The 23,196-nt window shown below is 43.3% G+C and overlaps 1 protein-coding gene across 7 annotated transcripts in view; it reads right to left on the bottom strand.

Moving 5' to 3' along the window:
* Positions 1-23,196, bottom strand: part of LOC146809067 (sialoadhesin-like) — a 514,967-nt gene that overhangs the window by 115,501 nt on the left and 376,270 nt on the right. For all 7 annotated transcript variants that reach the window (XM_085614289.1, XM_085614287.1, XM_085614291.1 and 4 more), the window contains one exon: positions 15,805-16,065. In XM_085614289.1, coding sequence (XP_085470415.1) covers positions 15,805-16,065 — 261 coding nt within the window. The remainder of the gene's footprint in view (positions 1-15,804; positions 16,066-23,196) is intronic.

Here is a 23,196-nt window from a genome sequence, read left to right as displayed (position 1 = left end):
CCTAATCTCGTAAGTCATCTCAGTCGGAGCCTAAATGACATTTGCAGTGGGCGCAGAATGAAAACGTCACTGCCTCGCATTAGTAGTAGGCATCAGTCACATTATGCTCAAAACCATCAGCCGTGTGAGCATCTCATCAGCATAAACCTTAGCAACAATGCAATAAGCATAAAAGCATTAGTATTAACACATTAGCATAAATCAAGTGGACCTACACAGGAAGCTTTGGGCATAAACACATTTGCATAACTATAGGCGTAAGTACATTAGGCACATTAGGGCATCGACAGCACCTTTATGCATATAAACACATTAGCAATTTGGGGGAAAACATTACCAGCATAAATGCATTAGAGTAAATCCCCTTAGCACAGGCATAGCCGTAGCATAAAGCACCTGTACATAAATAATAAGAGGCACTAGGCCTTGCAAGCATAAAGCACCGTGTGCCCCATTTATTGCAACTGCCCACTGTCCAGCGGGGCAGTTGTGTCCAACCAAGTCAGTCCCGTACTGGGACAGGTGGAACCCCTCCTCCGGGACTCTAGAATCCACCAATGCCCCAAACGTATACTGGCACCGGGGTATCCACAGTGCAGCCACAGGGGGCAGGCACCGGCAATGTGCCCCGACTCCACCGCCCCACCAGGTAAAAGCTGAGCCCCACTCACCGGGCTCTCGGGGCTGCAGGTGTCTCGGAGGCATCCTGGCAGCAGCTACCACACACACGGGGCTCTCCTCTACTCACGACGCCCCTCCCGTCTTCACCTGGGCCCCCTCCTGGGACCCGGGACTTCAATAGGGAGGGCACAAGGCTCCAGACAGCTTCTGTGGCCTCCCTCCTCTCGCCTCTGGTGCTGCTTCACTCGCGGGGGCACTGACCGGCGCGGTGGGCTCCCGCTTCGGTCTCTCAGCAACCTGGGGCTCTCTTCACCCGGGCCATCCCTCGGTGGCCCGGGACTTCTTGCTCGACTTGTAGAGATGGGGTAGGCTCCCGTCCTCTTATCCACCCCACTTCCTGGCTCCGGCCGGCTCCTGATGTCGTCCCAGCCCTGCCCACAGTCAGGCAGAGGTGCCTAGCTTCCGCGTCGGCTCTGGGCCCGCGGCGGTGATTTCGGTGAGATTCTTCTTGCGGGGCAATATGGGGTAGGCTCCCGTTTTTAAGAAATACCACAGCGGGGTGGGCACCCGCTCTCGCCGCGCTTCTCAGGCCTAGCGCGGCCTCAGTAGACACCGCTGCGGCCCTGCCCTCACTCCGGGGGGGATTTCGGGTCGTGCAGCCATCCTCCCCTGGCTGGGCAGCGGCGGTGATACTGGCCACGGCGTCATCTCTTGTCTTGTCACGAGGGGCTGCGGCGGAATTCCCAGGCAGACAGCGCTCACCTACAGGTACCCGGGCAGCGGTGGTGATCTTGGGCAGACCGCGTTCCTTATTTCAGCGCGGAGGGAGCATTGCATGATCGCGCCAGCACAGCGCTTGGTAGGCAGGGTGCCAGCAGGTCCTGGGCACATAGCAGCAGTCCGCCAGTACAGCGCCAGCAGACAGCAGCAGATTCTTGGGGGGCAGCGGCTACTTGGAACAGCGCTGGCAGAAGGCGGTAGTTTCCAGCGTTAGAGCGCTTGGGTGGTACATGTTTTACCTTGTGGTTTCCAGCACTTCCCAGTCTTGGCGCTGGTGGCAAGTCCTTTCAGGGTACCGCTTAGCACAGTCAATTGTAATATAGTGCTCTCGCAGCCCAGTGCTGCAGGTGTCAGCTCCTCACCTCCTGGGCAGTAAGATAAAGTGCTCTTCTTCCCCAGGCGCTAGCCAGCAGGCAGGACACAGTAGTAGCGCTCACAAGGCGCTAGGTAGAAGAGCATCAGGAACTACTGGGTAAGCTCAGCGGTCAGTGGGCACTCATCAGTACAGGGCCGCAGTTCCTAGGAACAGTCATCCCCCATAAAGTGGCTCTCCTACTGGGTCAGCGGTCTTCACTCCAGTAAGGGGGCTCTCACTTGCCCTGTGGACAGTAGAGGGGTACAGTTGGGCATAGGGGCCAGCACACAGGCCCATGAGGCGGTACCTCCTGGCAGAGTGTCCCCTCTCATTCAGGTCCACGCTCAGTCTGAGCACATGGCATTCCAGCTCCGCTATTTATACACCCCTCACCCCACCTACCAGAAAGGGCTAGAACCTTCTAGAAGGTTCCTGGCAGTTCCAGTCCCAACTATCACTGTGGGGGAGATGTAGGGCACTCTGTCACTTCAAACACTTCAAACACTAGACCGCCAACCCACCTCAGGCAGGCGGCACAAGCAGACAGAAATGGTGTCCATTTTAAAAGTGACATTTTACAAAGGGCCATTTCTACAATGGTGGAAATAAAGGTGCGTACACCATTGCACAACATTTATTATTTTCAGATCAGACACACCTTGTCAGTAAAAAGGCTAGGGGGAAAAGCGAAAAATGTTAGGACGATAAGGGCCACGTCCAACACTCACCCATCCATACAGCTCTTCACAGATGCACTCTTGAACCTATACACCCAGTGAATCATCCACTCACACATTTATGGATAATTACACCCAACCCCACCTACCCACACAGACACTCGGGCACCCATAGAAATACTCAAACAACTAATCAATAACTAATAATATAGATCCTCATTTAGGTACTCACCAACCCATGGAACCGCTTACACACCAACTGACAAACTAAACTGTGTGAATGTCTGTATTAGTCACTAACACATGCATTCAGTAAGACACAATTAATCACTCACTTATACAGTCAGTCACACACCTACTAAATCATCCATCCTGACTCTTATACACTCATTCATTCTTCAATACACATTGGCATATATATATAAAACATATTTACATTTTATAGAAACACAGTCACTGGATGATGTCATCAGTGATGTCACTGACCAGGTCATGAATAATGTAATATGGGACGTCATCAGCATGCATTGTGGGGACTGTGAGTTATAGTTAGCTCACCTATCTGAAACGGGGGAATTTCTATAGCTTTGTATGAGTGAAATGTCCAACTAACTATAACGTCCCTGAAACCTATGTTTTGTTCAGTGAATATATATATATATATATATATGCTTAAAGATTTTGATAGAAAAACAGACATGTGAGGTGAGCAGATCTAGAGTGTCGCTGGTGTTGAGAGTGTTCCATACAGGAGCTGCTTTCCACCTAAACTTGAGAACTACCCAGAGTTCTCTGCTTCTTTTTTGCATATATATATATTATCTACTGGCGGTCGCCAGTAGATAGTTATAGTTAGGACCCTGTTTCCATAGGAAATCCGCAACATTCTATTTGGAATAACTTTGGCGCCGGTCGATGAATCCTCGCGAAATTTTCAAAATAGGTGGGGCGCTACGCTCCGCTCCTACCCTGAACGTCTCGGGGGGATTCGTCAAGCGGGGGCTGAGAAAAAAGGGGGGTCCCAAAACGCGTTTTTCCCATGAATTTTTCCATAGGACCTTTAGACACAGCTACAGCCCGAACGGCTGAACAGAGTTACTTGAAATTTGGCAGAGAGGTAGTCCTCAGGTCAAGGAAGTGCCTTTTGTAGGTCTGGTGTAAATCTGTTCAGTAGTTCCTGAGAAAATAGCATTTAAATCAATATATATATGTGGGCGGAGCCTAACCACACATCTCATCCTGAGATCTGATTGGCTGTCAGCACTTCATCCAAGAAGTGTTGGCAGCCATCTTGGGACCAATATACATGATAGCACCTCATTAAAAAGCATTGCAGTTAATAGAAGATTTTAAGACTTTAGTTACATTATAAATCATTTGTTGATGGTACCATACTCATTTTAGGAATTGTGGTATGTTCTAAGGTGATTTCACCATGTGAAAAAGCCTTCTGCTGGGATATCATGATTGAGAGAAAAATATTTTCTCATGCTTTTACCACAGAGGTTTGGAAGGTGATCTATAAGCTAAACTGAGAGCTTATTTTCTGTAAATTCACATTATCTTTCTCAGTCATGTGAGAATGAAGTCTGACATTCTCAGTAAAACATGTACATCCAACAAGGGCAGAGACTGTCAGTTGATTCCTTTGTGTTCTACTGCAGCTTTCCAGAGTGTTCCAAAGAACTACTAGAGCGCTAACCGTCCTACTTATGATAAATGTATGGCACACCTGAAGCCATCTTGCTTGGATTAAAGTGGTAACTCTTAAAACATTTAATTTAAAAAGGAACAAAATGAGGTGGTTCATTTTTCCATAAAAAGTATGATTAGTGCTGCATAAAGAAAAATTAGGGCACATTTTGAGTGACTTCTCAAATCCTGGCATGCAGACTGAAACATGCACTTTCAATACCAGCAGCAGTTTTCCCTGGTGAGCAGTAGCTTTACTACAGTGATCTAATGAGCAAAAAGAGTGCTAACATTCTGATTTTATGGCAAATGTGTGACACATTTGAATGCCTTCTTGATGGAATCAAAGTAAAAAACTGAAAGTATTTCCTACTGAGGAGACTGCAGTAAATGAGGAAATTAGGAAACTTCATAACAAATAAGTCTCCCAAGATGGCCACCAGAGACAAAAGAGCCCAAATGTAGCCCAAATATCACCCAGATGTAGCCCAAGTATAGCCCAATGACAGAATGTCCAAGAATGTTCTTAAAAACAACTAGAGCACTTACTGTCTTCATTATGACAAAAGTATGGCACACCTGAAGCCATCTTGATTGGAATAAACTGGTAACACTTAAAACATTTAATTTAAAAAGGAACACAATGAGGGGGTTCATTTTGCCATAGAAATTATGACTAATGCTGAAGAAAGAAAATGAGGGCACATTTTCAGTGACTTCTCAAATCCTCTTCTATTTCATTAAAAAATTCTGACATGCAGACTGAAACATGCACTTTTAATACCAGGAGCAGACTTCCATGGTGAGCAGTAGTTTTACTACAGTGATCTAATGAGCAACTAGAGTGCTAACATTCAGAATTCATGGCAAATGTGTGACATATCTGAATACCTTCATGATGGAATCAAAGTAAAAAACTGAAAGCATTTCCGACTGAGGAGACTGCAGTACATGAGGAAATTAGGAAACTTCATAACAAATAAATCTCCCAAGATGGCCACCGGAGACAAAAGAGCCCAAATGTAGCCCAAAATCACCCAGATATAGCCCAAATATAGCCCAATGACAGAAGTGTGCAAAACACTTATTATTTTGTGTTTTTGCAGTGTTATATAGTGCAGACTTGTCAGGTATTGGAGTGCTTTACATGAGCATTGGTTACATCACACAAGAACAAATTCATTTTGGTTGTAGACATGGGGAGACTAAGTGATTTGACCAGAATCACAGAATGTCGAGCTGAAGCAGAAACTTCAACCTGGTTCCCCAGTTGCAAAGTCTGCAGTTCTGGAAGTAACACCACATCCTCTCCCCTAAGTGCAACATTTAATCAAGTTGTCAACTAGATAAAAAAACATAAAGATAACAAATAATTTAAAAGTGCTTTGTCGCTATTTGAAAACTCAGAAAATATGTCCTTATTTTAGTCTTTTAGAGCACTAACCATAATTTTGATGCCAATAAGACCCTCTCATATATGTAATTTCTAAAGGAATGCTCTAGGTATTACAGTTTTGATTACATCAAGATGATGTCAGGGGCTCCACACTTTTGTAATAAATATAGAATGTTAGCAATCTAGTTGTTCATTAGGATAGTGTTGAGAGGCAGAGGCCAGGGGCACGGACTCTGAAAATTGAAGGCAGGTAGGAGGGTGCAAAGGCAACAATTTAACCACACTGAGCAGGCAGGAAGGGCCGTGGAAGCACAACAGACTATGGAGGGCAGTGGAAAGGGGGGCAGGGGCAACAAACCAACAATACAGGACTTGCAAGAGAGGCTGTTGGAGGGAAGATCTATTACGGGTCAAGGAAGCTAGGGGCGGTCCCCAGAGCCCCGGGAGCCACCACAGAACTGAGCAGGAGAGTGAGTCTGGGACAAAAGGGGCACCTTAATTTGAGCCGGGGTGCCTAGGAACGCTTGCTCCAAAAATGAAGAAAACAGACATATGAGACATGGAATTGGAGGCAGAATACAATGGCAGTTTAATGAGAAGATGCAACTTCAAAGAAACCGCAGAATAGAGACCTAAAGTACAAAATACAGAATCCAGATAATCATACAGCTGTCATGATATTCTCTGTATCTCAATTAATGGACTGACAGAGAGAGAGAGAAAACACATCTATAAATGCATCATGAGAAACAAGTTACACCAAGGAAAATGTTACCTAGGGACACTCACATTTACTCTTAGAGCAAGCATTCCTGCAATTACAATACAACATCTTTTAAATGCAAAAGTAAAGAGAACAATGGTTAAACATAACATGACATTTCATATAGGTAAAATAGAATAAGATACTTCAAGCAAAGCCGAGCAAGACATTTTAAGCAAAGGAAGACAAGAGCTCCCAGTTCTTGGGGAAAACCTGCACAGCCTGTTAACCTACATACAGACGGCGAGGTTGTCCGTCGATATCTGTGGGTGCTCCCTTTTTATATCATTTTGTGGGCTCCTTTGCACGCTACATCTACCTACGTATGCTACCCAAAAGCTTCGTCTGCAGATTTTACCAGACATTTCGTCATTTACCCACTTAATGCTGACAATGGACTGGGTGAAAAGGTCAGTCTCTCAGGCCAATCGCTTATCGTAAGTTCCATAGAGCAAGCAGAAAATAATGGGTATTGTACAGGAATTCAATATATTCATGTATAAAATCTCCTCAGTTCTCCTAACTTGACGCTCTGCGGTTGCCACTTCCTTAAAAGCGGGAAACCTGCCCAGGAAGCAAGTACCAGTCCAGGATGCAGCCTACTGTATGTCGACAGCTTCAGGGGGATGTTGAACTTTGATACCGAGCACGGAGCACTCGGATAGGGTGGGGGCTACTAGTTTGGAGCAGAAGGCCTCGCAGACCTGCCTTCAGACTGCTATACACTAAAATTGCAGAGCTATGGTCAATTTAACAAAGAGGCCTACATATTGAACAGAAGGGCCTACACAGGGGTTTTATGCTGGCTGAGTGGTAAGGATGTCTCAGGATAATTATATAGCAACACAGGACCCGCTGGTCAATTTAATACGGCCTACAAATGCGGCTGGCAGGGCAAGGACAAGGGTCTCATACTTCAGGTGTGGACAGAACGGGCCAGGGGCCCCCTGTGATACAAAATCTACCCTCCTTCAAGGCTGTGGCAATGTAATAGACCATTGTGGGCAGAAGGAAGAGGCAATGGTAGTACAACCATACATGCCAACAGACCCGATTCAGCCAGGAAACGTCCAATGTTTTTAAGCTCAAATGGGCTTTATTTGATCTGTCTCCTGTCTACAATATCCTCTTTTTCAATGTAACTCAAAGGGGAAAATCAATACCCCAGTTTTTTTTCAAAATCTCCCTCTTACCAAGTTCAAAATGTTCGCAAGTATGGTACATTGGATCATGGAAGGAAATGGGATAGGGACATGGACTTGGATAACAGAGGACAGGAGAGATATGGAGAGGTGCACCAAACTGACCCTGCAGGGCAGGCATCAGGGTTTGCAGCAGCACAATACACCACACAGGGCATGCAGGACGGGAGTGCAGCACAACAATCCATAGAAAGCAAGAGGGAGGGGACAGGACCATGCACATGGACAACAGAGAACAGAGGGGCAAGAGGCAATGGTAGCTAGCTGACCATAATGGACAGACAGGAGAGAAGGCTGCAGCATAACAGACCATAAAGGGCAGGAGGGACGGATCAGGGGCATTACAATGGAACAGACAAGCCAGGAGGGAGGGAGTAGGGGTCTGCACATGTAAACAGAGGGCTGGGGGCAAGGGGGCAGGGCAGGAGCAGCAAGATGGCCATGGAGGTCAGGCAGGATGGGCACTAGAAGCAAGACACAACATGAAGAGCAACAGTGAGACTGTGATGGCATACACACAGACCATGGAGGGAAGGTGGGAGGGGGTCAGGGGCAGCTAACTGACCACACAGGGAAGGTGGGAGGGGCCATGGCAGCACAGAATACCATGCATGGCAAGTGGGAGGGTTAGTGGCAGCACAATGGCTATGATGGGCAAGAAGGAGGGTGCAGGGGCATGCACAAAGGACGATGGAGGATAGAAGGGAGGGTCAGGACCTGTGCACAGACAAGAAAGTTCAGGGGAAGGGGCCTCACAACAGACCACACGGGGCAGGCAGGAGGAGCAGTTGCAGCACAACAGACCAGGGAGGGCAGAAGGGTGTGGCAGTACAATGGACCATGTAGGACAGGAGGAAGAGGATAGAGGCATGGCATGTGGACAGGCAGGGTGGAGGTGGCAGGGACAGGTTACAGTCATCTGACAATGCTAGGCAGGTGGGAGGGGAGTGGCAGCTCAACAGAACACTCAGAGTAGATAGGAGTGGCAGGTCCATGGGACATGGTGGGCAAAAAGGATGGAGCAGGGGCATGCACAAAGACATCGGAGGGCAGGGGGAAGGAGAATAGGGGCAGCAAGCTAAGCACAGAGTTTAAGCAGGAGGTCAATGATGGGGCATAGAATTGGGCAATGGAGGGCAGGAGGAGTGGACTGGTACATCATACTAAATTGAGGGCAGTGGCAGCACATCAGACCATGCATGGCAGGAGGGAGGAGGCTAGTCCATGGATTCACACAACAGAGGATAGGGAGGAGGGGGATGGGGCAGCAAGCTAACTGTTCAGAGAAGGCGGGTATTAGAAACTTTATTGTTTTTAAAACATTTTGTCTGTGCAAACTACTTAAAATATGAACAAGTATGCAGCATAATCTCACTTTTATTCAGGAAGAAGAAGACGTTAGTGACTGTGACTCCGGGCTCACTTGGCAAAAACACCCCCTGACCCTCCACCCCCTATCGCAAAATGTAATGCCCGTGAAAAGGGTAGGTGAACACAGTGTTACATAGAACATAGTCCTGAGAGCACGATTGAAAATGAAAACTAGATATAGTGTATGGTATAAACTATGCACCAAAAAGTGTGATATAAGATGAACCAGGCGTGAAATATAATATGCAATACATTGTGCGCAATGACAGATTCATTGGAGAGCGCGAGATAGCACAGGCACTAGCGTGTGCTATGCGATATGCGCCTTGGAGTGTAATATGCACAGGGCAGTGTTGTGTAACCTAACTAGTCTCTAAAGTTGTAATATAAAATATGTGCTGGGGAGTGTAACGTTGCATATGCACTGTGACAAAGATATGGATCCCAAATTGTAATATGTATGGCATAGCACTGTGCGTTATAACATAGGCATCGAGGAAGGCACGTTAGATGGGGCCATATAACCCGTGCGAAGACAAGTGTGGCATGACATTTTCACGGGGTGGTGTTACAGTGCACATGGGCTAGAGAGTGTCATAGCATATGCACTAGCTAGTGGAATACAATACAGAGGTGTGTGGCACTCGGCAGGCAATGGTGGGTGTAACACAGCATTGGGCTCTGTCAGGAGCGCGCTGTGACTCGCAAGTGATGTTCGTCCCCTTTCCAGAGAGTAAAATAAAAAGTATTACACATCCGGCAGTGGATGTGTGTTTTATTAACTGTGAGGGGGGTTTCTTGCATAGTTTTGGTCGAATTTTTGTCGAATCCCCTTTGAATAGCTTGGTGTGCATGTGTATTAAATGTGCCCGTCAATAGCTACCCATGTTTGTATAAATAAACGACAAGGGTGTCTACCGGGATTAGGCACGGTAGAGCATCAGACATGTCAGAGCTTCACTAGTGGTGTAAATACATTCCACGTGGATTAATTGCATGCATAGTCGCCTTTTAATGAATATCACGCAAATCGTCATGGTGATAGGTACGTACGGTTTGTCCAGCATGTCCTAGGTGTGTCTATAAATATATATTTTTTAAAAATAATAAAAAACAGTGGCCGGCCCTGGGGATTGGGGTCCAAAAAATATAATTAGGAGACAGGCCCTGGGGGATGGGGTCATCAGGGCCAATAAATTAGAATAAGAAGGGGAACCACACAGCCCCCCTTCTTAAAAAAATAAAATAAATAAAAGACTGGCATCGTGCCGGAGGCCATGCCCCCTCCATGCAGCACTCTGCAAACGCGCCCCCAACAGGCATCTCCAGTATGCGCCAGGGAGCTGCGCTGCAGACAGGTGTTCTGAGGCCAAGCCCCTTTTTACACCTCTCTGCAACGCAGCTCTGTGGCGCTTACTGGAGGTACCTAGTGGTCTAGTGTGACCCTAGGGACCCTTAGGATTCAAGGGGACTTAATCTCTCAACTTAGAACAGCCACAGGGCGCGTTTACACAGTGGTGAAGGGAGGGGACGGGGCCTGAGGTGACGTGTGCAAACACGCACCATGGCACGTTTTAAATTGGGGATATAATTTCCCTTCAATACTGAGGGCCCCTGGGGGCTAACTAGCCCACCAAGTGCTTCCAGTAAGCGCCACTGAGCTGCATTGCAGAGAGGTGGTCCAGGCCGTGCCACTTTTTACACCTCTCTGCAACGCAGCTCTGTGGCACTTACTGGAGGTACCTAGTGGGCTAGTTGGACCCTAGGGACCCTCAGGACTCAAATCAACTTAATCTCCCAACTAAAAACGGACACAGGGCGTGTTTACACAATGGTGAAAGGAGGGGACGGGGCCTGAGTTAACGTGTGCAAAAACGCCCTGTGGCCTGTTTTAAGAGGTAGTTTTAATCCCCATGCCCTATTATATACTAGGGGCTTATAGAGGAGGTAAGGCTAATCACAGGGGGACCCCAACGCATAATGTTCCCTAGTGTATGTAGGTGTTTTCACTGTATTCTAAGTGTCTTTTAACATAGCACTGGCTCTAGGACTGGTTAGTCAGACTCAGTTACCACCAGTATCCGTCTGAAAAAGTTGAGGGTACAGGATGATTTTGCAACAAGGCTTCTTTCTGCTCTTCTTTTTGTGCTTTCTGCACGTTATCCTTCTTCCTGCACTTATCTTCGTATTTGAGGACTTCTGTTGCTTCTTTCTGCACTTCTTTTGTTTCTTTCTGTGCATTTTTCTTCTTTCTTCACATGTCCTATCTCTGTAGGCATAGTTAGAAATTAGCATTTAAAAAACCTTTGAAATTAACAGAAAAAACCATAGGTTTCAGGCACGTTATAGTTAGGAATTAGCATTTAAAAAACCTCAGAAATTCACTGAAAAAACCATAGGTTTCAGGGGTGTTATAGTTAGCTGGACTTTTCACTTGTACAAAACCATTGAAATTCCCCCGTTATAGTTAGTTCAGCTAACTATAACTCGCGCGCCCGCAATGCACTGCTGATGACGTCACATATTACATCACTCATGACATGGTCAGTGACATCACTCATGACATCACTGATGACATCTCAAATGACATCACTGATGACATCACTGATGACATCATCCTTGTGATAGAGTGGCAGACCTCCTCTCACCCTAATATAACCTTTGAAACACACATTCAAAAATAGAGACTAAAATTTTCAAAACAATGGACATACCAATACCAGTTACAACAACCTCTTCAGTAATTCTAAGATCCACATACACATCCACTCATTCACCAACAGTCCAATACAGTCACTCATACATGTACTCACTCATCATATGTACTCATACACCTATACATCCTGTTACACAATGCCACTCATCCATAGTTACTCACACACATAGTCACTCATGCTAATAAAGAATCAAACATACATTTACTTGCATATACAGTTATACACACACCACCACACTTACTTCTACGGAAACTTACACATACTTAGTCTTTTAAACAATCACTTATAGAAACACATACTTATTCATACAGGAACTCTTTCAATCTCTCACTCTCACATATACTCACATATATACACCAATAGTCACATATACTAGTTTAAAACATATGTAGTTACTCATAAAGACACTATTGAGACAGTCATTCACTCACTAACACACCCATACACACACTCATCCACCCATACAGTCCTGCACACATACTGTGTTCAACACATACAAACAGTGAGTCACTCATTCATGCACCTATGCACTACGTAATACCCCCACCGAACCATGCAGACACTCAGACTGATACTCAAAAAACCAACTAATAACCTATATAGACACCCATGTAGCTACTCACCAACCCATGCAGCCACTTATACACAAAGTGAGAGACTGATACAGATATTTACATATTTAAACATTACTCACTAAGCCATGTATTCACTATGATACACTTAATCAGTCAGTTACACAATCAATTTTTCAAAAACAAATCATCCATTTAGACACTTATATACCCATTTATTCTTCCATCGACCTTGAGATATACATATATAAAACATATTTAATTTTCAGAATAACACACATTCACTGGATGATGTCATCAGTGATGTCATCAGTGATGTCATTTGAGATGTCATCAGTGATGTCATGAGTGATGTCACTGACCATGTCATGAGTGATGTAATATGTGACGTCATCAGCAGTGCATTGCGGGCGCGCGAGTTATAGTTAGCTGAACTAACTATAACGGGGGAATTTCAATGGTTTTGTACAAGTGAAAAGTCCAGCTAACTATAACACCCCTGAAACCTATGGTTTTTTCAGTGAATATATATATATATATATATATATATATATATATATATATTCACTGAAAAAACCATAGGTTTCACACATGTTATAGTTAGCGGAAATTTTACTGATAAAAAACCAATGAAATTCCCCTGTTATAGTTACTGCAGGCAACTATAACTCACGCGACCGCAATCCTCTGCTGATGCTAATACTGTATTTAGACACTTATTTGCCCATGTCTTCTTCCATACATTTTTAGCTATACATATATTACAAATATTTTTTTTTCATAAAGACACATATGTCATCAGCAGAAGATTGCAGTCGCGTGAGTTATAGTTGCCTGCAGTAACTATAACAGGGGAATTTCATTGGTTTTTTATCAGTAAAATTTCCGCTAACTATAACATGTGTGAAACCTATGGTTTTTTCAGTGAATATATATATATATATATATTTGTTTTTTTTTCATTTAAAAAGTCAAAACAAATGAATTAATTTTTATTATGGCGTTCTATTTTAAGCCTCATCCTCTATTATTTTCTATGGGAGGGTATTGCGCTATAAATGGTTGGCTATGTGTGGCTCTGGACTTACTATGACTTCTCTCTGGCAGTAGTAACTTACTCTTGTAAATTTTGCTCCACATTTTGTTAATCAGTGTTCTAGGTGGAAAAAATACCATGCTGCAGAGAAAGAAAGCCTGGCCAGAATCGAAGAATTGGGCCATGATAGGGCCTTCTCCACTGTAACACACTACTCATAATTGGGCATGCCATCTAGTTCATGACTGCTATTAATCTTGGAAATGGCATTGTGATTCTAATGTATCATATGTATCTCATTCAGCACTACTGTTGTGGATGTAATGTCTTCAAACAGCAGAATATATCATGAAAACCGTACAATGCCAAAGCAATAAGTTAATTTGCAACATACTGTGCAGTCACAATATCATCATCTTCTTTGTCATTAGTAATTTGCATAATGGCTATGCCAACTAAAGTATATTTCAGAGCACTGAAAGCACATTTCCTGTTTAGTGGAAAGTCAGATATTCTGGGGCTCACTCCACAACTGATTTTCAAGGTCTCACCGAATATGCACAAGGAGCTGTGACATAGTCACGTAAAGCCCAGTACCTTGTTGCATGCTAGTTGGCTCCGCTTTATGGTTTCTTAAGCACTATGAAATGTCAGTATCCAGAGTTCACCTTGTACTTCCAATTGAGTTTCATTTGTCATCAAGTATGAAACTCCTGCATCCCACTTACACCGGTGTATAAATGTCCCCATAGGCCTCTATTCATTCTCTTCTGGTTCTCTATTCTCCTGTCTCTTCACTTTGCTCTTTCTCTGCCTTATCCTCTCAGTTTGATCCTCTTACATTCTCTGTTCCAAAGAAAAGCTCTGCTAAGTAAGCCTAACATGAAATAGAATCTCCACTGAATATGTTTGCATCTCCGCACCATGGGATGTTTCAGGTACTGTGCTTGTGCAAATGCTGCAAGCTAGTCTGTCAGTCAATCTGTGACATTATAGAGCCGTGGGGGAATGCTTGGACTTCAAATTTTAAAGGAGACCTATCAATGTGCACGAAGCCTACTTCTGTATGAGGTGATTTCTTTCGTCAATCTGATCTCCGGGCTTAGGTGGCTTCTACCTGTGTTCTTGCCAGAATCAACTATTGCATTAGCATTGCATTTGTGTCTCCAGCATGCCGCACGGAAAAAGCTGCAGAGGATTCAGAACTCAGTAGTCTTCATTAGTTACCAATACCTGTAAAGATTAACTTAAAGGTCCTCTGCCAGATGCCCTCCACGGCCTTGCTCAATTCTGTTTGATAGGCTATTTTTCTCCAGGCAGACGTACTACATCTCAGCACTCTGAATCCCACTCTTACATTTATGTGCCCAATGGACTAAGCGCTCCCGTTTATGTCATCACATTAAGGTTCTACACCATGGAATGATCAGCCGATCTACATAAACTGTTTTCACAAAAAGCTCTCTTTTAGTAAACCTTTGAAGAGATTCCTATTCTGCAGATTTCACCTGCCATTATCTGATCAATATTTTCCATCTAGTGTATGCTGTGCTCTACAAGTAATATATCAAATATTATCAGTGATCGTATGGTTCTCACAAGTTGGACCAAAAAAATTGAGCCCATACCTCATGGCACGGCATCCACACCCACTAAACTTGCAAGTAAGCATACCAATCACAACATAGTACCAGATTTCAGTACACCACCCCACACATTACTCACCATTTCTGATGTTCAGAATATGAAACCACAACATATTGCTCCATCAACACTACATTACATTACACCACATAAACCCACAACTCACCATCCATAACAGAGGAAGCAGTAACATAGTATCCAACACATTCTACACCAAACCCCATCTCACACATTAACCAATGAGAGCATCTTCACAGCCATAACAAGCCATGCAGCAAGTTATCCCACCACATTAGACCATACCTACAGCATGTCTTTCATCATAAATCACACATTTATCATGACTCACCATAGTACATAATCCAACCACCTAATATTCCACACAGCATAACAGAACACACGATTCAAAATTTCATAATTTAACACAAGTGAACTCCACCAAAGGATACACTACGATTCTTGGTACCATACCAGGCAAAACACACAACACTATATCTCTTCACACTACACTACACCACACAATGTATATTATATAGGAAAGCAAAACACATCACATAAAATCACATCCTTAGAGAAGGCACCTTATCACATGGCACGATACAAAACGCTACACTATACAGTGTGACAATATATCAGACCATACTATAAAATATCACACCAAATTCGCACCACATACCACATCATCAAAACATGCTTCAATCAACACTATTTCACCTGACCTAATAGCATTCCACTACATCCCCCCTCATGTCTGAAAAAATAATTAACACATATTTTACTAAAATCTTCAACCACACAACATCCACATTACACATCTCAAGATCCCATCATTTCACACCACTCTATTTTAAACCATATCATACCACTGCTTGGAATACAATCACACACCCCTGCATTGTTATATGCTAGCCCAACACTAATTTCCGTAAAATTTTAAAATATTTAAATATTAAAAGGTATGGATGAAACCACGCTCACGTTTGACGTTGACAGTTATAGGTGCAGAAGAGGTGCTGCCCAGTGCATTGTGGGCCACACAGCGGTAGACACCGGCATCATCCATGGCTGTACTCTCAATCTTCAGTGTATTACCTTCCTGCTCTTGTATCACCTCTTCATTTTTATACCAGGTAAAATGAGTCTCTTTTGGGTTGCTGCTCTTCGTCGCACATGAAAATTCCATTGGTTTTCCTTCCTGTGGGTCCTCAAACAGAACAGCATTTACACCTTTCGCAGCATCTGTGTTAAAAGGGGAAATTAATTATATTAATGTCCGCAAACATTAACAATCTCAGATGATTGGCTGTGCAGTGCCAACTCATAACTAGGAATATATTTCTGCCTTTCAGTTTCAGATACATTTTCAAGCAGTAATCAATCTGGCAATCAATTTGGCATGAGCCTTGGTCTGCATGGATCTTTGGTGGGCCTGCACAATTGTACTATTTACATTTACATGTACATGCCACAAGCTTTCAGCAGTGTCTGAGCCGTATTGAGTTACATGTTAGAATAGTACTAGCAAAAGTATTGTCTGACAAATATTGGTCCTATATATTGGTTACAAAAATATTAGATGTAGATATTCTATTATTAACTGTAATGGGGTGATATTTTTGTAAATAATATTTAGGATATTTATGTCAGACAACCATTTAGTTACTATAGTCTGGTACCTTTTCTCCCCATTAGTCATGCAGAGTCATAGGAACATGCACAACAGCTGTGCCACTGAAAATATTGCATCCACCATGCATTTCATACACTCTGGATCACACTCAGACCCCTGACCTAACCACATCTTCACCATGAGACCGGGCACCATCAACACAGCCCTCACCCCTATCCTGAATGACTCAATCTTCACAACCACCTACCTGGACACCTAGAAACACGTCACAGTTCTCCCTCTCCTCAAAAAACCCCCAGCAGATTCGAAGATGCTAGCCAACTTCTGACCAACCTGGCAAAAGTCATAGAAAGATGATAAGCAAATGTCTAACCACCCACCACACTGACAACCACGTCCTCGACACCACTCGCCCGGATTCAGGCCCAACCACAGTACAAAGACTCTGCCACAGATACATCTGAATGATTATAGATAGAGGTGATACAGCAGCCTTCTTCCTATTGATCATTTTGTAGCCTTCAACACAGTCTCTCACTCCATCCTTATCCAACAACTGCACAAAGCTTGCATTTCATGTCCTGCAGTTTGCTGGATTTACCCATTCCTGACAGGTCACACAAAGTCAGTCAACCTGGCTCCCTTCACCTCCGACACCATCAGCCTCTTCTGCAGAGTCCCACAAGGGTCCTCACTCAGCTATACTCTTGTCAACATCTACATGACTCCACTCAAAAGCATCATCCACACCCATGGAATCAACAACTTACCCCATGCTGATGACATCCAACGCATACTCTCCCTTCCCAACAAGATGCCAAACATTTGTCTGCCTGCATGATTGATGTTGTCAGATGTATGAAAAACAACTGCCTCAAATTCAACACAGACAAGACATAAGTAGTAATCTTTGGTAAATACACATCACTCTGGGATTCCACCTGGTGGATTGCTGAACTCGGACCCACACCCCTCTCTGCAACCCATGCAAAGAACCTTGGAAAAGTAATCTAAAACTAACTCACCAGGACCAGCCAAGTGAATGTAGTCTCTGTCTCCTGCTTCCACACACTCAAGATGCTCCAGAAGATCTTCAAATGACTCCCCATCAACACTTGCTGAGCCGTCACCCTAGCCCTCAACACCAGCAAGCTGGACTACTTCAATACACTCTGTAGGAATCAACGCTCAACTGACCAGAAGACTCCAGGCCATAACAAACTCAGTGGCCAGACTCAATCTCAACCACCAAACCTGAACCTACATCCCCCAGAAATCAGACTGCTCTCCTGGCTCCCAATCCAAATGAGCACTCTTCAAACTCCTCACACACCCATACAAAGAATGACAGAACATTTTCTCCAGGTATCTGAACAGGCACATACATTTCTACTAACTTAATTGACACCTCAGCTCAGCCAGACTCCTACTTGCACACACACCCCGGCATACACAGAACCAGATCTGGTGGTTATTTCTTCACTACCTCACTCGTGAAGCCTGGAACCACCTGCATGTCAGAGCATTCTCCTGAGTCCTTGAATTCCACAGAAAACTAAAGATCTGGCTCTTCACCTAGCCCTGACCCTGGATCATCCCATACACCTCCTGCTTCAGGGCCAGTATACCTTCATGGGCGAGTTGTGCACTGTACAAATATACATATCATCACTCATGACAGATCATGTATATAAATCTACAAAGACAGAAACTTTAACTCTGTCCTTTAATCAGGTTGCACAAAGTAAACAAGAGGATATGCTCACCTTCTACATGGGCCGGTGGATGTCCCTGCTCTATCCCTCTGTCCACTGACCAATCACCCAGACTCACTCATTCGCTGGACATCTAGATCATGCATTATGTGTCTGGCAAGAAGACCCACAGCTCCACAAACTATCTGTTCACATTCAGACATTAAGCAGAAAAATACAGATTCTCCTTTCTCCCATAACTCCCTAACACAGCACACAACAATAACATAATAAGATCCCTTTAAAGAGTCCAGCACCAAAGGACACAATGCTCCACCATAATAAACCTAGAGGACAATGACGAATATTGCAGCACAAAAGACAAAGAGTAACACGACACCCCTTGGACACAGAAAGGAAATCCCACAGAAAATTTGGAGATATTCTTCATGCACCACATCATTTTTCAGCATACCGATGCACGATATTAATACACAGAGGTGCGCTTAATTTGTCACTCACAGTAGTGCACATCATATTTAGCAACACTATATTCGCAGGTGCACAACAGCTATGCTTACCAACTCACCACATCCTCAGAAAACAGGCGAGCTGAACAGTCGCACACAACATTCTCAGAAAAAGAAGCTGCTCTTGCAGATGCAAAACAAGCATGTAAAACAGAAGCTACACTGACAACAGATTCAGGGAAACAAAATCAGCTGTGCTCACTGACATACACCATATATGACAATCAAAAACAAGCCTCACTTGCATTTACTTTCAGAGGAGATCAAACACATAGAAATCTACATTAACAAAGATCTGGCCAGACCAGTACTTGACCAGTGTAGTCATCACTATAATACAGATAAGACACCCAACAAAAATCATCCACCACCTTCACTGAGCAATTATCAATCGACAATAAGCACAAGTTGCAGTGACACTCACTACCATTCAAGGACACCATCCATCACAATACATGGGTACCCACCACTACCACACAATGACAATGTATAGTAAGACCATCATCAAACTACCATTCACTCCAAAATATGTAGTGGAGCTTTCTACCATTGGCCAGGAGTGTAGGATTATCAAAAACATCTGTTTGTACAAGGGATTTTTTTTTTACTGAAATCTACTTGCCCTTTAAATAAATCCACATGGTCCATCTGTTCTATAAATATATCAGATGGGCTGGCACAGACACCTTACTATTTATTTTATTGAAACTGCTAAACAAATTCAAACTTTCAACAATGCTAAAGTAATTTTGAGAGCTAAACACATTCCAGGAAGTAGATGAAATTGAGGTAATTTGTGTGTGACATTGGTGCATTATCAAAGTAAATGTTTCAGAGAGTCCAGCTCACTATAACCAATCTCCAATTAGGCAATTCTTTTTCTTGTACTTAAAGAAGGGAAAACCCCGTTAAATGGTCTACTTACTGGATGTAGGACTGGGCAGTAAACTCTGCTCTGTTTGCAGAGTTTGCGGACTTTTATGCACTCCACGCTCCACAGAGCACGCATAGTGCAGAAAACTCCTCTTTGTGTAGTGCAGCGGGTTTTTTTTCCCCCTCGCAAATAGTAAGTTGGTGAGCTTGAGCTACCATTCAGGTAGAATTTCTACTCGAGCAGCAGGAAGATCAGCGCGAATGGCAGTTTGCACTCAACTCTGCCACTTGCGGAACTCTGCTGAGATTTTTTGTCACTTCGCAGAGTTCCACATAGTGAAACTCCGCAAACTACACCCAGGCCTGACTGGCTGACATCTCTGATCAACCTAGCGTAATGGTACAGAACAAAGTCTTAGCCACTAGAGACAGCAAAGTTATTCCTTCATTAGTACAACAGTCACATGTCGCTTTGTCCTGGGATTACCTAAGATCATCTTTGGTACTCCGAGGATCAACAGCAGCATATTATTGCATTCTCATCCAATGTGTAGAAGGCTTTCCATCGAGTCGCATGAGCATACTTTTTATACTGGATAGGGCAGGGCTAGAGTGAACCCTTCTCTTTCACCTTGCTCTTGAACCCCTCACTGCAGGTATTCTGCTTTTCAAGTGCCATTTGTATCTTCACATCTTCAAAAGGACAAAATATTTCTCTATGTTGACAATTTCTTACTTACCCTTATTAACTTCAATACTTCTAACCCTATTTTACTGTCCTTAATAAAAAAAATCTTCTCATAATTCTCAGTTTATATGATGAACTGGGAAAAGTGCAACCACCTGCCCTTACTTTGACAAAGTTGCCTCTCAGTGACTATAATGCGAGACTGGTTTAGAGAAAGCTCACAAATCTTGACATTCTTGTTCATAGGGGCTGGAATGGATAATAGAACACAACTTGAATCCCTTGATAGAAAAAACATGAAGCAATTGTATGATAAGGTCACATCTTCAAGTCTTCTTATGGGGAAAGTTACAGTAGTGAAAATTATAGCTGCTCCTTGAAATAATTACCTGTTCAGCCTTCTGCTTCATTTATATACAATGTCATACTGCTCTGGATTAACACTGTTATTAACTTGTTTATTTGGGAATGACCATAATCCGAAACCACTCACACTGCATGCACCTTAAACATCTGGTGGCCTACATCTCCCACATATGGATTCCTGTTTTTCCGTCCATCACCTTTCTATACTGCACAAACCTGAGCCAACATGACTTTGGGTTTCAGTTAAACTCATTCCACTGAAGAGTGCTCTTGAACTGTCTCTAACATACACACTTAGGTCTCTTCCATCCATGGAAGTGAGTGCCTGATTATGATGGGGGTGGGTCGGCCACCGTCAGGACGCCTGTGGAAATCCCACCACCATCCAGCCCATAGGATCTGACTGCCACATTAGGGTGTAGGCAGTCAGGGCTCGGCTGTCGGGGAAAAGACTGCCATGTCCGACAGGATCAAGGATCCCGCCAGGGCAGCGGTCGGACTCCTATTCACTGCAAGGACGACAGTGTGTGCTCAGGCACTGCCATAGGGGTTAGGATGTTCTTTTCTGCCTGCCCTTTCACCTGCCATGAAAAGGCAGGCAGAAAGTGACTTTGGGGCCCCTAGCAGGGCACCCTTCCCCCTAGACCTCCGCTGTGGGCATAGGGGGCACCCATGGTGCCCCCTAAACATCCCTTCACCATGCGGCAGATACCACATGGTGCCTGCTGCATAGTGCATGGATGTTTTAAATGTGTATATTTTGTATTGCAGCGTGTGCTGCAGTCTGCAGCAAACACCACAATGTTTGCTGCGCCATCTGTTTTAGATGGAGAAGGTGTAGTAATCAATCAAGTCACTGGCGTCTGCTTCAAAATATGTCCAGTATTCCATCTTTTCACATATGAATGTGTCACAATTTACAGAGTGACTAGTTAAATTTTTTGGTCCTAAAGAATGCCCGAGTACTCCATCGGAGTCTGTGATAGGCAGAAACATGTTGACCTCTGAGGAGGTATATTTGCTTTGAACCTCCTATCATCTGCTTTTTTAATTCTATCCAAAGACACTATAGAATAAAATTGTTGGTGCCCTTGAGATAGTTTTAACCTTCACATACAATTTCACTGCACTCTGTCTCTCCCTCACTAATCACTTTGAGGTGTCCCCTTTTCCTAAAACACCTCAGCTCCTCCCCACTCATCATATCTGGTGGGGAGTTGTAGCCCACATCAGGGACCTTGCGGGCCTGATGTGCGGAGGGAGCCCAATAATGAAGCATGTCACCTTCGGGTGAGTGAGGGTTCTTTTCCATTAAAAGTAACATTTTTTCACATATTCACCACTCTATTTTCAAATTTGAATAGAACATATTTTTTGTGAGTTATCATTTTGGAAGTGGAAGAGATATGTTCTTTTTATACTCCCTTAGATCCTTGGTGTGATATTATAATAGTAATTTTTACCCCTTCGCTATCCAACAGTTTCCCTACTGTTGCACTCACTGGAGTGAGAATAGTCATGTTTACCCCTCCACTATCCAACACTTTCCCTACTGTTGCACTCACTGGAGTTGGAATTGTAAATGTAATCTCTCCACTATCCAACGCGTACCCTACTGTTGCACTGACTGGAGTGGGAATAGTAATTTTTACCCCTTCACTATCCAACACTTTCCCTACAGTTGTACTCATAAGAGCGGGAAAAGTAATATTTACTCCTCCGCTATCCAACACATTCCCAACTGTTGCACACTCAGGAGTGGGAATAGTAATTTTTACCCTTCCATTTTTCAACAATTTCCCTACTGTTGCACTCACTGGAGTTGGAATAGTAAATTGAATCCTTCCGCAATCTAACACTTTCCCTACTGTTGCACTGACTGGAGTAGAAATAGTAAATTAACTCACTCCACTATCCAACACTTACCCTACTGTTGCACTCACTGGAGTGGGAATAGTAATTTTTACCCATTCACTCTCCAATAGTTTCCTTACTGTTGTACACATTGGAGTGGGAATAGTAATCTGTACCCCTTTGCTAGCCAACACTTTCCCTACTTTTACACTCTTCTGGAGTGGGAATAGTAATTTTTACCCTTCCGCTATAACAATTTCCCTACTGTTGCACTCATAGGAGTTGGAATAGTAATTTTTACCCTTTTGCTATCCAAAATGTTCCCTACTGTTGTACTTATTGGGTGGAAATAATATTTTTTACCTTTCTGCTATCCAACACTTTCCCTACTGTTGCACTGACTGTATTGGGAAATGTAAGTTTAAATATTTTAATGTATTATGGAATGTTTTTTTTTATACATTTTAAATTATTGATATGTATAATTTTTTATTTTTATATAATTTTAAACTTTTTAAATAAATTACAAATAATAGTTTATTCATTGTTTTAAAGTAAATATATATGTTTATAAATTATTATGTTTCTGTGTTTATCTTTTTTTAAACAAGTTTATTTGTTATATTTTGTTAAAATGTATATTACTTGTTATTTTATGTTGTTAAAATTTATATTAATATTTATTACATATTTTATATATATATATATATAAATCGATGTTTTTACATCTATATT

This window comes from Triturus cristatus, chromosome 7, assembly GCF_964204655.1.
Source record: "Triturus cristatus chromosome 7, aTriCri1.1, whole genome shotgun sequence".
Lineage (NCBI taxonomy): Eukaryota > Metazoa > Chordata > Amphibia > Caudata > Salamandridae > Triturus > Triturus cristatus.
The sequence above is the reverse complement of the archived record's forward strand: the minus strand, read 5'-3'. Positions and strand labels throughout refer to the sequence as shown.